General features: G+C 42.7%; 2 protein-coding genes across 2 annotated transcripts; both read left to right on the forward strand.

Annotated features, from left to right (window-relative positions):
- The first annotated feature begins 2,507 nt into the window (after positions 1 to 2,507).
- LOC124694921 (protein OVEREXPRESSOR OF CATIONIC PEROXIDASE 3-like) lies at positions 2,508 to 4,321 on the forward strand. The gene is made up of 4 exons (XM_047227845.1): positions 2,508 to 2,682; positions 3,102 to 3,473; positions 3,609 to 3,920; positions 4,041 to 4,321. Exons 1-4 carry the CDS (start codon positions 2,521 to 2,523, stop codon positions 4,185 to 4,187), a joined length of 993 nt encoding a protein of 330 aa, XP_047083801.1. The 5' UTR covers positions 2,508 to 2,520; the 3' UTR covers positions 4,188 to 4,321.
- A 1,399-nt stretch (positions 4,322 to 5,720) lies between these two features.
- Positions 5,721 to 7,122, forward strand: LOC124694932 (MAPK kinase substrate protein At1g80180-like). The gene has a single exon (XM_047227854.1). The coding sequence runs from the start codon at positions 6,249 to 6,251 to the stop codon at positions 6,654 to 6,656; it is 408 nt and encodes a 135-aa protein (XP_047083810.1). The 5' UTR covers positions 5,721 to 6,248; the 3' UTR covers positions 6,657 to 7,122.
- The last annotated feature ends 4,963 nt before the right edge of the window (positions 7,123 to 12,085 follow it).

The following is a 12,085-nucleotide window of genomic DNA, read 5'->3' on the forward strand; positions in this document are numbered from 1 at the left end:
TTCAACCTCCGTGTAGTTGTTGGCCCGCCTCTTCTTCCGATTTCCATCGGCCGTGACCTCCACCACACGTCGTCCTCTTTCTCGTCCCCTTCGTCCCCTTCTTCCCCTTCTTCCCCTTCTTCTGCGCAGTAGTTCTCGTTGCCGAATGGCGGGAGTGGGTTAATGTTCACCTCCCCCAACATCTCCATGTACGTGGTGGAATCGTTCCTAATTTGACGAGGCCTCAGTACGTATTTGCAATGGAAAAAATGGAGGAAGAGTTCATGTGTACCTTGCTGCGCCATCGTCGACCACGTCGTGGGCGGCGGTCGTGGTGGCTTCCGAAGGCGGCGACAGCGGCGTAGGCGGAGATGGGCAGGGAGGCGCGGGGCCACGACCAGTCGCCGCCTTCACTTTGGTCCTTTTCGGACCCGAACTATTCGGTCTCGCACGGACGGTCTTCGGCTTCACCGTCGACCCACCACCGGGGACCGCCCCTGCACCGGCTTGCGGGAGCAGATGCGTTCCCGCGCGCCGCCTCTTCGCCGCAGTCGTCGACGAGACCGCGGGGGTCACAGGGGGTGGGAGCGGTGGCCGGGATTGTTGGTGGAGCGGCGGAAGCTCCGGCGACCACGGGAGATGGTGCCGGCGCCGGCGGGGTAGCAACTGCGGCTGGCGGGGTAGCAACGGCGGCCGGCGGTGTCGATTCGAGACTCATCGGGGACAAATCGGAGGTTGGCGGCGCAGAGGAAGCGAGGGCGCACAGATCGGCTTGGGCGGCGGTGGTTGGGACGAGCTGAAGGTTCCCTCGCGCGTAAATTAGGGATTGTGTTCGGGCTGCGTTCGGTTCGCTCCGTCGGCCCCTACAAATACAGGCCGACGGAGCGAACCGAACGCAGCCCGAAAAATCATTTTCAGTTTTGGGCCGTTTTCGGTCACTGATCGGCGCCGTTTTTCGCTCCGAACCCGTAAAACGGCGGTTATTTTTCGGTTTTGGGCCTTTTACGGGCTCTGTTAGAGATGCTCTAAGGAGGCTCCCACCATCACCCTAATGTGTTAGCTAGAGGTTTTTTCTTTTTGTTATTATTTTCATACACTTTCTTTTCTTTTCTTAATTTTCTTTAAGTATTTTTTCTTTTCCCTTTTGGTTTTCTGGATTAACTTATAGCTTCGTTATGCTTTCCTTTCAGTTTTTGTTTCTTAGAAATGTTTTTTCGTTCTTTTTTTCATTTGTAGCTCTTTTTTGTAAAAAAGAGTTATATTTTTACTACTTTCTCCATCCCACAAAGGACATCTCAACTTTATCTAATTATACAAAGTTGAGACATCTTGTATGAGACAAAGGGAACAGTAAATATGGTAACATATTTTTGAATAATAATGATTTTATTTTGTAACTAAACTTCCACTGCATTGGTAAAAATAATATGTTTCATGGATGGAGAAATATAGTTTGTTTCATATCAAACATTTTATCTTTCAAAACAATCTGTATACCTATAACAAAATACATATCATATTACATGCATTAAAATTCATGGAGTGAAATTTGTATCAAGAAAAGGTTTTTATACTGAGACTACTTTTGTAGAACAAAATAGTTTTTAGAACCCCCGAGTTAAAAAAAATTCATAGAAGACGGAACATATCTCAGGAAAATCGCTTTTCGCATAATTTTCATCGGACGAAAGGAAAATTAGGGATGGATTAAACATTCACATATAAGAAGATTGTATTTTACTCTCTTTGTATGTAAAAGTGCGAAAAAATCGTGTGTGGTGGAACATATGTCAAAATAATTTGCAAACCGAGCTTGGCTGTGGTGGTTAGGTTCCTTGCGGTGGAAACACCTCATCCAAGTTCAAGTTCTAGACTTAATATGGGTGTTTGTATTTACCTGAATTTATTTTAGGATTTAACCGGAATTATTCTTTCAGTGGTAGGTGACGTGCATGTCAATGGCAAGACATCTATGTTAACTTCGTCAATCTCAAGATCTATCAACTCTGTCCCTCGGAGGTTCTTATAGAGGTAGGATGTGCATGTGTGCGTTCATAGAAGTGAGTGTACGTACGTGTTTGTGTACGTCTGCATTGTATTGTGTTCTAAAAAAATGTCAAAATAATTAATTTCTCTAAATATTATAGTAGAATATATAATTTTTATCATCAAAATTTACAAAAAACATTCTTCCATTTTACTATAAAGTATAACAAAATACGAAAATTACAAGCTAGATTTTTTTTGAGGGTGAATCACAAGCTAGATTTTTTTTTTTTTGAGAATCACAAGCTAGATTTTTTTTTTGAGAACAGCTAGATTTGTTAAATGTACAGGAACTGTGACTGGGACTGGGCCACCTAGCTTTTCCTATAGGCAGGCCTCCAGCAAAGAGGTGTAGCAGATAGGAGCTCTCGAGTGGGCTTGCTATGTGGCCGACGGCCCAGCCCATGCAGAAGGACCCATTTGGATACAGCGATAAACCCACTGAGGGTTAGAAGAGAGAGAAAACGGCGAAATATCCGAAACGAGCTCGTGGAAATGGCGACGACGGTGGTGCCGCTCGCCGCGGCCATGGCCGCTGCTCCAAGGGCTCGCGCCCTTGGCGCTCCTGAACCAGCTCCGTTTGTCGGGATCCGCCTTCGCCTCTTTCACTCTCCGCGGGCAGTCGCCTGCGCCCTTCGCCGGCCTTCCAAGTACAAGGTACTTCACCCTACAAGCAGCTCCCTCTCCCCACTGTTTTTGTGCCTAACCTGGTCTATGCGTGTGCTTAGTTATATGGTAGTCCGGGCAGATATGTGCAGGTAGGTATGTGAGTACATTTTAGGTCGTGGTACCTGTCTGAATTTGGTGACACCCTGTTCATGTAAAACCTGCAGCTGCGTAGTGTTTATCCAAGGGAAGATTTCTGGTGAATAGTGAAGTGTATGTACCCCCAATCTTGGGAAATTTGTATGAAAAAATTGCTGGGTCTCTTTTAAAGAATTTCTGTGACGTTTCTCCACACAATTGTTGCGGCATCCTGGCTGTGTGTGTGAATTAGAAATTTAGAATGGTTTCTAATTATTTGGCCATAAACTGTGACTGAAATGCTTGTGTTAAAAAAATCTTCTGAATTCCAGACTAAAATTCAGAACGAGGTAGTGGTAGCAAAGGATGGCACTGATGGTGGCGATGACGATGACGATGACGACGAGGGTGGGTTGGAAGCACTATTCAAGCAGCTGGAAGAAGACCTGAAGAACGACGATTTATCTGTTGAGGATGATGATGAGGAGGAAATATCAGAGGAAGATATGGCCAGGTTTGAACAGGTACTGGCAGAAGCCATTGGAGATGTCGAAGGTGCTGATGAACCTGCGGTGGATTTGGTGTCGGGCTCCATGGTTGATGGTAGTGATGAGGTAACAGATGCAGTCGAACGGCCAGAGTTGAAAAACTGGCAACTCAAGAGGTTGGCTCGTGCACTGAAAATAGGTCGCCGTAAAACTAGTGTAAGCAGATGCATGTCCACTTGAGTTCTGTTTAAAGTTGTACCTTTTAAATCAGAATGAAGTGCTTCTTGATGTAAATACATGATTCAAAACTGATTTTTTTCCTTTGCCTTTCATGAACCGGTTTTCTCGCAGATGAAGAATCTTGCAGGGGAGCTTGGCCTGGACAGGGGTTTGGTTATTGAATTGCTCCGCAATCCACCTCCAAAACTTCTACTCATGTCTGATTCTTTGCCTGACGAAGCCCCTTCTAAACCTGAAATCAAAGAAATGCCCTCTCCAGTAGTTGATGAGGTTGTGGTTGATGATGTTGATGTCACTGAAACCGAGCCGATGACGGACCTTCCGATTCATGTAATGAGCAACGAATGGTCTGCGCAGAAAAGGTTGAAAAAGGTGCAACTGGAGACACTAGAAAGAGTTTACCGCAAATCCAAACGCCCCACTGTAAGTAATATTTACGTAAAGACCATCAATTACATTCACTTTATTTCTGCTATTACTTATAAATGTTATCTTAAGTTTTGTAATTTATCATCACTTACTTCAGTGTTGCATTTATAACAGAATACAATGATTAGCAGCATAGTTCAAGTTACAAGCCTTCCACGAAAGACCATTATCAAGTGGTTCGAAGATAGAAGGGAGCAAGATGGCGTACCAGACCGCCATGCTGTATACAAGAGATCTGTTTCTGAGACGATGGCTAGCTGATAACTTAGATAAGCTTGGGTTGCAGTGTTCTCTTTGAAGTCTGAACTACGTAGAAAATGTAAATTCGAACCATGAAGTGCAACCAGTTTCACAAGCCCAACATGGCATATCATTTATTTATATCTTTGCCCTGACAGTCTGACACGCCAATGTGACAGGTACAACTTCTAACTGCCACCTTGCCATTTTTATTGGCTTCATTGTGGACCACCGTTTTGACTATTGATTCCAGTGGCAGATGGTTTATGGTCAGTTGACCAGATCTTAATTTTCGTATGGTAAAGATCATGGGTCCTAACACTTTCTTGTTAGAAGAATATTCTGGTGTGGAAGCATGGCGTTCCACATGATCCTTGTCCTAGTCCGTTTTAAGTGGGGTATGTGGCCAATATTTGTTTTTGGCTATTTTATGCACTTGATGCAAGATTTCCAACAGTATTAGCTATTTTAGAGTAGTGCTTTAAGATAAAGTTGTCTGACATTTAATTTCACATGTTTGGAGAAGTCGTGGCATTGTATCTAAGACCTGTGCATCAGCAGTGTGAAGTATTTGATTTTTCCCATTTTGATCTGAATCTCTGCAGTCTTGGTAGGTCACTTGTAATAGTCTATCAGCTAGATTGTAGCCATGCATCTTTGCACCTACTATAATCAGAAGGTGTTGGTGCCTCCGATGTAAGAGCGTTGCACTGATGAGTCAGCTCAGCTGTTATCACTCTTCACTGGCCATGAGATCATCACGGGCTCAGCTGGTAGGCATGCGACTAGGTGTATCTACAGAGCGCATCTCTTGAGACTTCTGTAAGAATATTATTTTCGATCTTTAGTTCGTTGCAACCTGATGAACTTTGTTCTGGAGTTTTCACCGTTCATAGCAGGTGTGCTTGTTATCAAGGAGCACACACCACATATTGTGTGGACTCAGGAGTTGGGGGCATCTGGAGAAATCTAGTAGCTTATCAGTCATCAGAGTGAATCATGCAGAAAGAGATAGAATGGGGAGGTTACAACTGGGGATGATGAGCTTTTTTCTGATACAGTAAAGATAATGGGAATGCTCAGGAAGAAGAATCTTGAGTCGGTGTGATAGAGAAAGAGAAATACTTCCAGGGAGGGAGACATGAGGGGATAGAGAGGCAGATGGGAGGATGAAATTTGGAGAAAACTGTTGGCTGTTGATATCATCCTTTTAGATGATATAGGTAGTGATTGCACATATGTCTAACTGGTGATTGTACACATATCTTTATTGACAATCTTCTGGCCCCTTTCCACTCTACCATGTATAATGATGATTGGTTGTTTGCTGATGCTGACTAGAACCAAATACAATTGCCATTTGCCTTTGGTTGCTTTCTGTTGGGCCATTGGGACATCTTATTCAGACGTGCTGTTTCTGCATTAACCGAATTCTGGTAGCGATTCTTGATATGAAAGGTAAGCTCCCTGCCACCCAGTTTTCTCATTTATGTTTTTCATTTCTACGCTGACGCATATCATGTTGTCAACTTGTCATGGATGCATGTTAAATATTTTCCTGGGGCCCTGTTATATTTACACATCACTGGCACATCACATCATGGGTTTGTGCTGGTCGCTCTCTGTGAATTGCGTTGGCTCTCTAGTGGGTTGGGTGATGCTTAGCACTTGGACAGCTGGATTCTTTTCCTACCACATGCCTGTGTGACGGAAAAGTAAAACCAGGGGCATGTCATGTGGATCAAAATAGAAAACTCCATAGTTTATTCTGACAGTTATTGTAGTAATGTTTTACCTGCGCGTAGACTAATCCCTGCACAAGTTGGCCAATTAGTTATTGCGAGACAGGGCCTGGTAGGTTTCAGTAGCACCGGCTGTTGACTGCTCTTCTGTCTGCACGTTAATGGCCGTCTCTTTCCGTTCACATATATACACACAGGAAGCCTGGGAGGGCAGAGCAACCACCTCAAAGAGACACAGACATACTTCAGCTCATCTTGGCCTCTTGTATTCTCCATACCTTGCAGTTGCAGATAAGCTCGTTCCTTCCACAGAGAGGAAAAGTGGACTAGATAGGTACAGATGGAAGGGTTACAGAGATCATCGTCGACTTTCAGAAGGTCCGGCTCGTCGGGCCTGGTCTGGGATGAGCGGTTCCTGACCGAGGAGGCCGAGGCGCAGGCCGGCGACGCTGGCAAGGATGAGGCCCAGCCAGACCTGCGGCGTTCCCGGAGCGCCGGTGGTCTCGGCATGCTGTCACGCCGTGCTGGTGGCGGCGACGACAAGAAGCAGCAGAAGAAGAAACATCAGGGCCAGAAGGAGGAGGAGCGCGATCCGCAGGTGTTCAAGACCAAGGACGTGGCCCCCGACGTCGACCCGCCGTCGCCCAGGGTGTCCGGCTGCATCCTCTGCTCCATCTTCTCCGGCTCGGGCTCCGGCTCAAAGGCTCGCCGGGGAGGGCGCGCCAAGGCGAAGAAGAAGCAACGGTGATGCGATCCTGCAACAGGCTTGAGCCATGGTGGACGTGAGCGTGTTTATACTGGACGTCGTCTGTAATGGAGTGATATATATACTGATGTTGGTTTGTACTCTGCTCTACGTAGCCTATACTACATGTCAGGTTAGTCTAGTTCCTGTTTTGATGATCAGCTCATCGGTTCAGATCCATGGGCAGCAGCTGCTGAGATCTGGTGTGTGTTCTTGATCTGGTGGAACTCTTTTTCCCCTCTTTTCTCTCTGGAGCCGCTGCTGGGCCTTGGATCGGTCGGTGATCTGTCCATCTCTTGATTGTTTGCATGTGAGGTGTTGGTACTGTACTGTTGTTGGTATGGAGTGTGTCTGGCTGGGACCTGGGAGTTGCAACCATAAACAAATTTGGAGGTGTCATTAGGCAAATCATATGGTTATGCGCGTCGGCATGTGAGTTTGTTTGAAAGTTGGCGGTCGGATTTGTGAATTGTGAGGCGGTTTCGTTTTGCCAGGAAGGATGAATTGGTCCCCTTGTGCTTTCGGGGTATGCATGAGTAGATGGTTGCTGCTTAAGCTATGGTGAATTTCCCAGTCGCAAACTTTGGAATCTATATACAGCACATGAGGTTATTTCCTGTTTGGGGAATTTGGAGACTCTTAAGCTTCCTATAGTTCATGTACTAAGCCAAAAAAGTTATAAATATTCTGAAACATCGAAATAGTCTCCAAGATGCTATTTTGACTTCTAACTTTTGTGCAAACATATCGATTAGAGTGAAAGTAATTATATATTATAAGAAAGGTAGTAGCCTTTTCTGTTTTATACGTGGTCAGGAACTTTGACCAGTACAAATTCTACAAGGACCTGCAATCGAATCGGATGTGGCGGTATTTTTCAGACAACAGAAGATTTCTCAATCTTTCTCAGCATTGTCGACGCATAGTCGTCCCATGGGGTTAGTCCGCTGACCTGAACATGCGCTGTGTACCTGTCTACTACAAGAAACTTATCCTGGTGATGGCATCTCTGTTAGCTGACGACCCATGGGATTTTTCTTGCAACGGCCTGCTTCGTTGGGAAGAAGAACACAGACGGATTGATCCAATCCATCATTGTGTATATGCATGCACATGACGGTGTAATTAACAACCAGCAGGCTACTGAAACATCACATGGCTAACATGATGATCTTGGTATCATAATCCTGTCACCGGCCCCCCATGCTCGTAGACTCCGACAGGGACCGTCACCCCTGCCTTCCTGCCATCCGTGCCGACATTGACATGAAATGAATGCATCTCTGAATTCCTGGATTCATACAGCCGACACTGCTGTCGAAGTGTCTAGCATTGCGACTTTTGTTTTACGTCTGGACGGGAAACTCTCATTTGCAACTAGTTACGCCCGCACCTCATTTTTTGTTGTGATACTTCTAAGTTTCCAAAAAATGCAAACTAAAATTCTAGACATACATTGTGTTATGTCTTGTGCATCTGTAAAGTTTCATCCAAAAATATGTCAAAATGTGACCTGTGTAAAAAAGAGAAGACGTACGTAAATAGTGTCACGTACTATTTACAGATCATTTATTCTTTTTGTGTAGGCCACATTTTGACATATTTTTGGATGAAATTTCACAGATGAACAAGATACAACAGAATGCATGTCTAGAATTTTAGTTTGCATTTTTTGGAAACTTGGAAATGTCAGAACAAAAATGGGGTGCGGGCGCAACTAGTTGCGGAATATCCACGCGTCAAACTTGTCTTTCTATCCGTTATCCCTGTCTCGTTTTGGAGTTACTGCACATTTTTTCGCACGGAACTTGTTCGTCATCACAGTTCACAGGGACTCTTGGATCTGGTTGGAGCTAATCAAGCTCATGCTAGATTGGTAAACAATGATTCAGAAAGTGAAGGAAAAATGCTCTTGTTTGGGTTGGTAAACGTCAAATATTTGGTGATCAGCTTTTTTGCATTACGACGCACGCTAGTCATATTGATGGTTTGTTCGTTCAATTGTGACGGCGTTCCTGGTCAACGCATGTGTACGAATTCGTCCATGCTCAAACACATATGGATTGCATAGCTAGTATTTGTTTGACCGTAAAATTTCTCTACGTTTATCCACCTCTTTCTGTCTTAACACATGTTCATGATGACGACCTGTTTGCTAACAGAAAAATGATGAATTGATCACGACCTTTATTTATAGATAGATTATGGTATAGACCAGTCACCTAATGTTTGTCCCAGTCCTTGTTGGGCTATGGCTGATGTTGGTAGCCCTGGCAAAGTTAGAAAACCTTGTGTTGTTCCTGCGTGTGCTGGGTGTAAATTAGGGTTATCAGTCTTTGTACCTTGACTTTCTTCTTAAAACCTTTGTAAAACTGTGAGCGATTTCTTCAATGGAAATTGACAGGAGGAGCCCATTTGGTCCAAAAAGAAAGGTAATCCACCTAAATTGTTTGTAATCAGCCACTGAACATCCCGAAAATTTCTATGGTATACGTATTTGTGTAGCATTTAAAAAATGTTGTACTGAAAATGAAGATAAGGACCGGTCAGCGCACGTGGCGAGACCATGATCCATGGGAGTCGGGGTGCTCCTCTACACCGCCCATTGCGGTGCGGGACGTTTCGTTTCTTCCCTCATAACCTGATTTATTCGACTCTACGTATGTATGATTTTTTTTTATTTTTGACAAAAAAATTTGGTTTTCAGTCTGCTTTTTGGTATTTAAAATACTACCAAACATGTTCAATTTTTAATTTTTTTTTTAGAATTGAACGTTTTTCAAATCAAAACAGATTTTAAAATCTAAAAATTGATTTTTAAAATTTTAAACATTCCAATATCTTGACATTTTCGAAATTTGAACTTCTTAAAATTTAGAAAATTTCAAAACTTGAACATTTTTCAAATCTGAAACAAATTTATATTTGATTTTATTTTAAAAAACTAAACACTTACCAAAAACTAAATGTCTAGAAATTTTCAAAATCTGAATATTTTTTAATCTGGCCATTTTTACAAAACTAAACACAATTCAACCGAACATGTATAAAAAATCTAGAGAAAGAAAAAAAAAGAAGAAAACAACAAAGAAGAAAAAAGAAAAGAACCCAAAGAGAAAACCGCAGCAAAAAACCGGCTGGAGCAGAACGACACGGGACTGCGAGGAAGAAAAATGTTCGGAGAAAACAGCTAAGAGAGCAACCAACGTGCCAGACCCATATACGAGTCGCAAGCTTAATTTAACAAAAATATGTTGAATTAAAAAATGCTCGTGAATTAGAAAAGGTTTGTGAATTTTAAAAATGCGCACGGTCTTGTTATCATGAATGTTAGAAAATGTTTAGGAATAAGAAAACGGTTAGGGATTTTAAAAATGTGCACAAACTTGAAAAAATTGGTTTGTGGACATTAAAATATCCATACTAGCATCTTAACCGTTATCCTATATGGGCCGGCCCAATTCAGCCTGCACCTTTGCGTCCGTGCGCCAATGGACATGTTTCCTGTTGGGAACGTCTACTCACCGCTTTAAGCGGGAGCGAGCATCACCTCCGCTCTAACAAACCTCCAGTGGGGACTGAGATCCAGTGCCCTGCCACAGGCAAGGCACGGATGAACAGTGCTGTGCCCTGCCTTCTTTTCTGGGCGTCGGATAGAGAATCAACGGCTGGATGGATATGAACAGGGGTTGCTACAGGGGACATGTACAGTGCATCTGCTACAGGATATGTTGCTGTGTCGTCCGTGCACAGTACGTGCTACAGTAACTTCCCAACAGTGCTGCTACAGTACTTAAATCTTGGCTGTTCGTTTTCGATCCAATGGCCAAGCAGGCAGGGCACGGCACTGTTCATCCGTGCCTTGCCTGTGGCGGGGCACTGGATCTCATTCCCTCCAGTGGGGCAGGCTCATTTAATCTATCTTTATTCTCTCTTTTGTCCACATGACAACCCAAAGTTTGTCTACTTCGGTTTAAAATTTGAACAAAATCGATTAGAACAAAATTCAAACTGAACAAACTTCAAAATCAAATGATTTTTGAAAACGAACAATTTTCAAAATTGAACAAATTTCAAGAAGTTCAAATTAAAAATCATTCAAATATGAAAATAGTCCTAAATAAAAAAAGTTCATATTTAAAAATGTTCAACTTTTAGAAAGAATTGAAACTCGATAAATGTTCAAATTCAAACTTGATTTTTTTTGTTCAAAACAAACAATGTTCAAATTAAAAAATTGTTCAAATTAGGAAAAAGTTCAAACTTGAAAAAATCAAATTCGAATTTTTTTAACTTTTCTAAAATTCAGAAAACTATGACAAGCAAAACCAACGAAAACCAAAATAAAAAACCATCAAAAACCGGAAAAAAGAGCATGCACATTTTTAAGGGGTAAAGAAGATGCACATAAACTGAACAAAAATTGATTGCTGTGCTAATGGGCCTGCCCAACCTTCAGCGCCCTGCGCGGAGCACCAGTTAGCTCCCGCAATAAGCTGCAGATAGTAGTCGCCTTTCCTGTTCGGGTTTCTGGTGGTCTTTTTCGTCGTATTTCTTTTTTCTTTATCTGCTATTTCTTTTTTATTTAAAATGTTTTTATTTAATTTTTCTAAAGTTTTAGAATGTTTATATTTCAAAAAAATTATGTTTCAAAAAATATTTTAGAACTAAAAAATGCTAACAAAAAAATATTTTCAAAAAAATTGTTTAGGATTCAAATTTCTAAAGTGTCCAAATGTTCAAACTTTTTTTAAGGCGCTTCAAGTTTTTAAAAATATAATAATTGAAATGTTAGAATTTAAAATATGATCAGATCTAAAAAGTTCAAACTTTAATAAATTTCAGATTTTTGAAAACGCCAAAAAGAAAAAAAAGAAAAAGATAAACGAGTTAAGAAAGAAAAAAAAGCCCGTGCGGGCTGACCCAACACACCTGCCTGGGGTATACTGTGCGGGTTTCCGACCGCACAGGTCGGCATATAGGCGGCCGGGAAATCCTCGTATTGCCACGAGAGTATCCATGGGCTTTCGAAGTTCATCCAGCTTACCCTACCGCACATGGAGATGAGCTGCTTCTATTTCTACTCCAAGGGCCGAGATACTGAGGGAGCGCCGTGGGTTGGCCGGAAATGCTACGTGGGTTCTGACTCTTTTTTTCCCTTCACAACTACAAAAAGAAATCCCTAGAAAAACTGGATAAAATCCTTAAATATTGATTTAGCAGAATTGTGCAGAAAATATAGTATTCACAACATCACATAAAATCAAACAATATAGTGTGGGCTCTTATGCCGCCTTCCGCCTAGGCCTCAAGGTACTCTGTCGTTGTCTTGCCATTCTTTGTGGTCATTTAGAGCTACTCGTCACGAGGCTGACAACCACCGAGAGGATCCACGAGGCCATTGTGAGGCCGCCAAATCCCGCTGTCATGCA

This window comes from Lolium rigidum, chromosome 1 (assembly GCF_022539505.1).
Source record: "Lolium rigidum isolate FL_2022 chromosome 1, APGP_CSIRO_Lrig_0.1, whole genome shotgun sequence".
NCBI classification, from domain to species: domain Eukaryota; kingdom Viridiplantae; phylum Streptophyta; class Magnoliopsida; order Poales; family Poaceae; genus Lolium; species Lolium rigidum.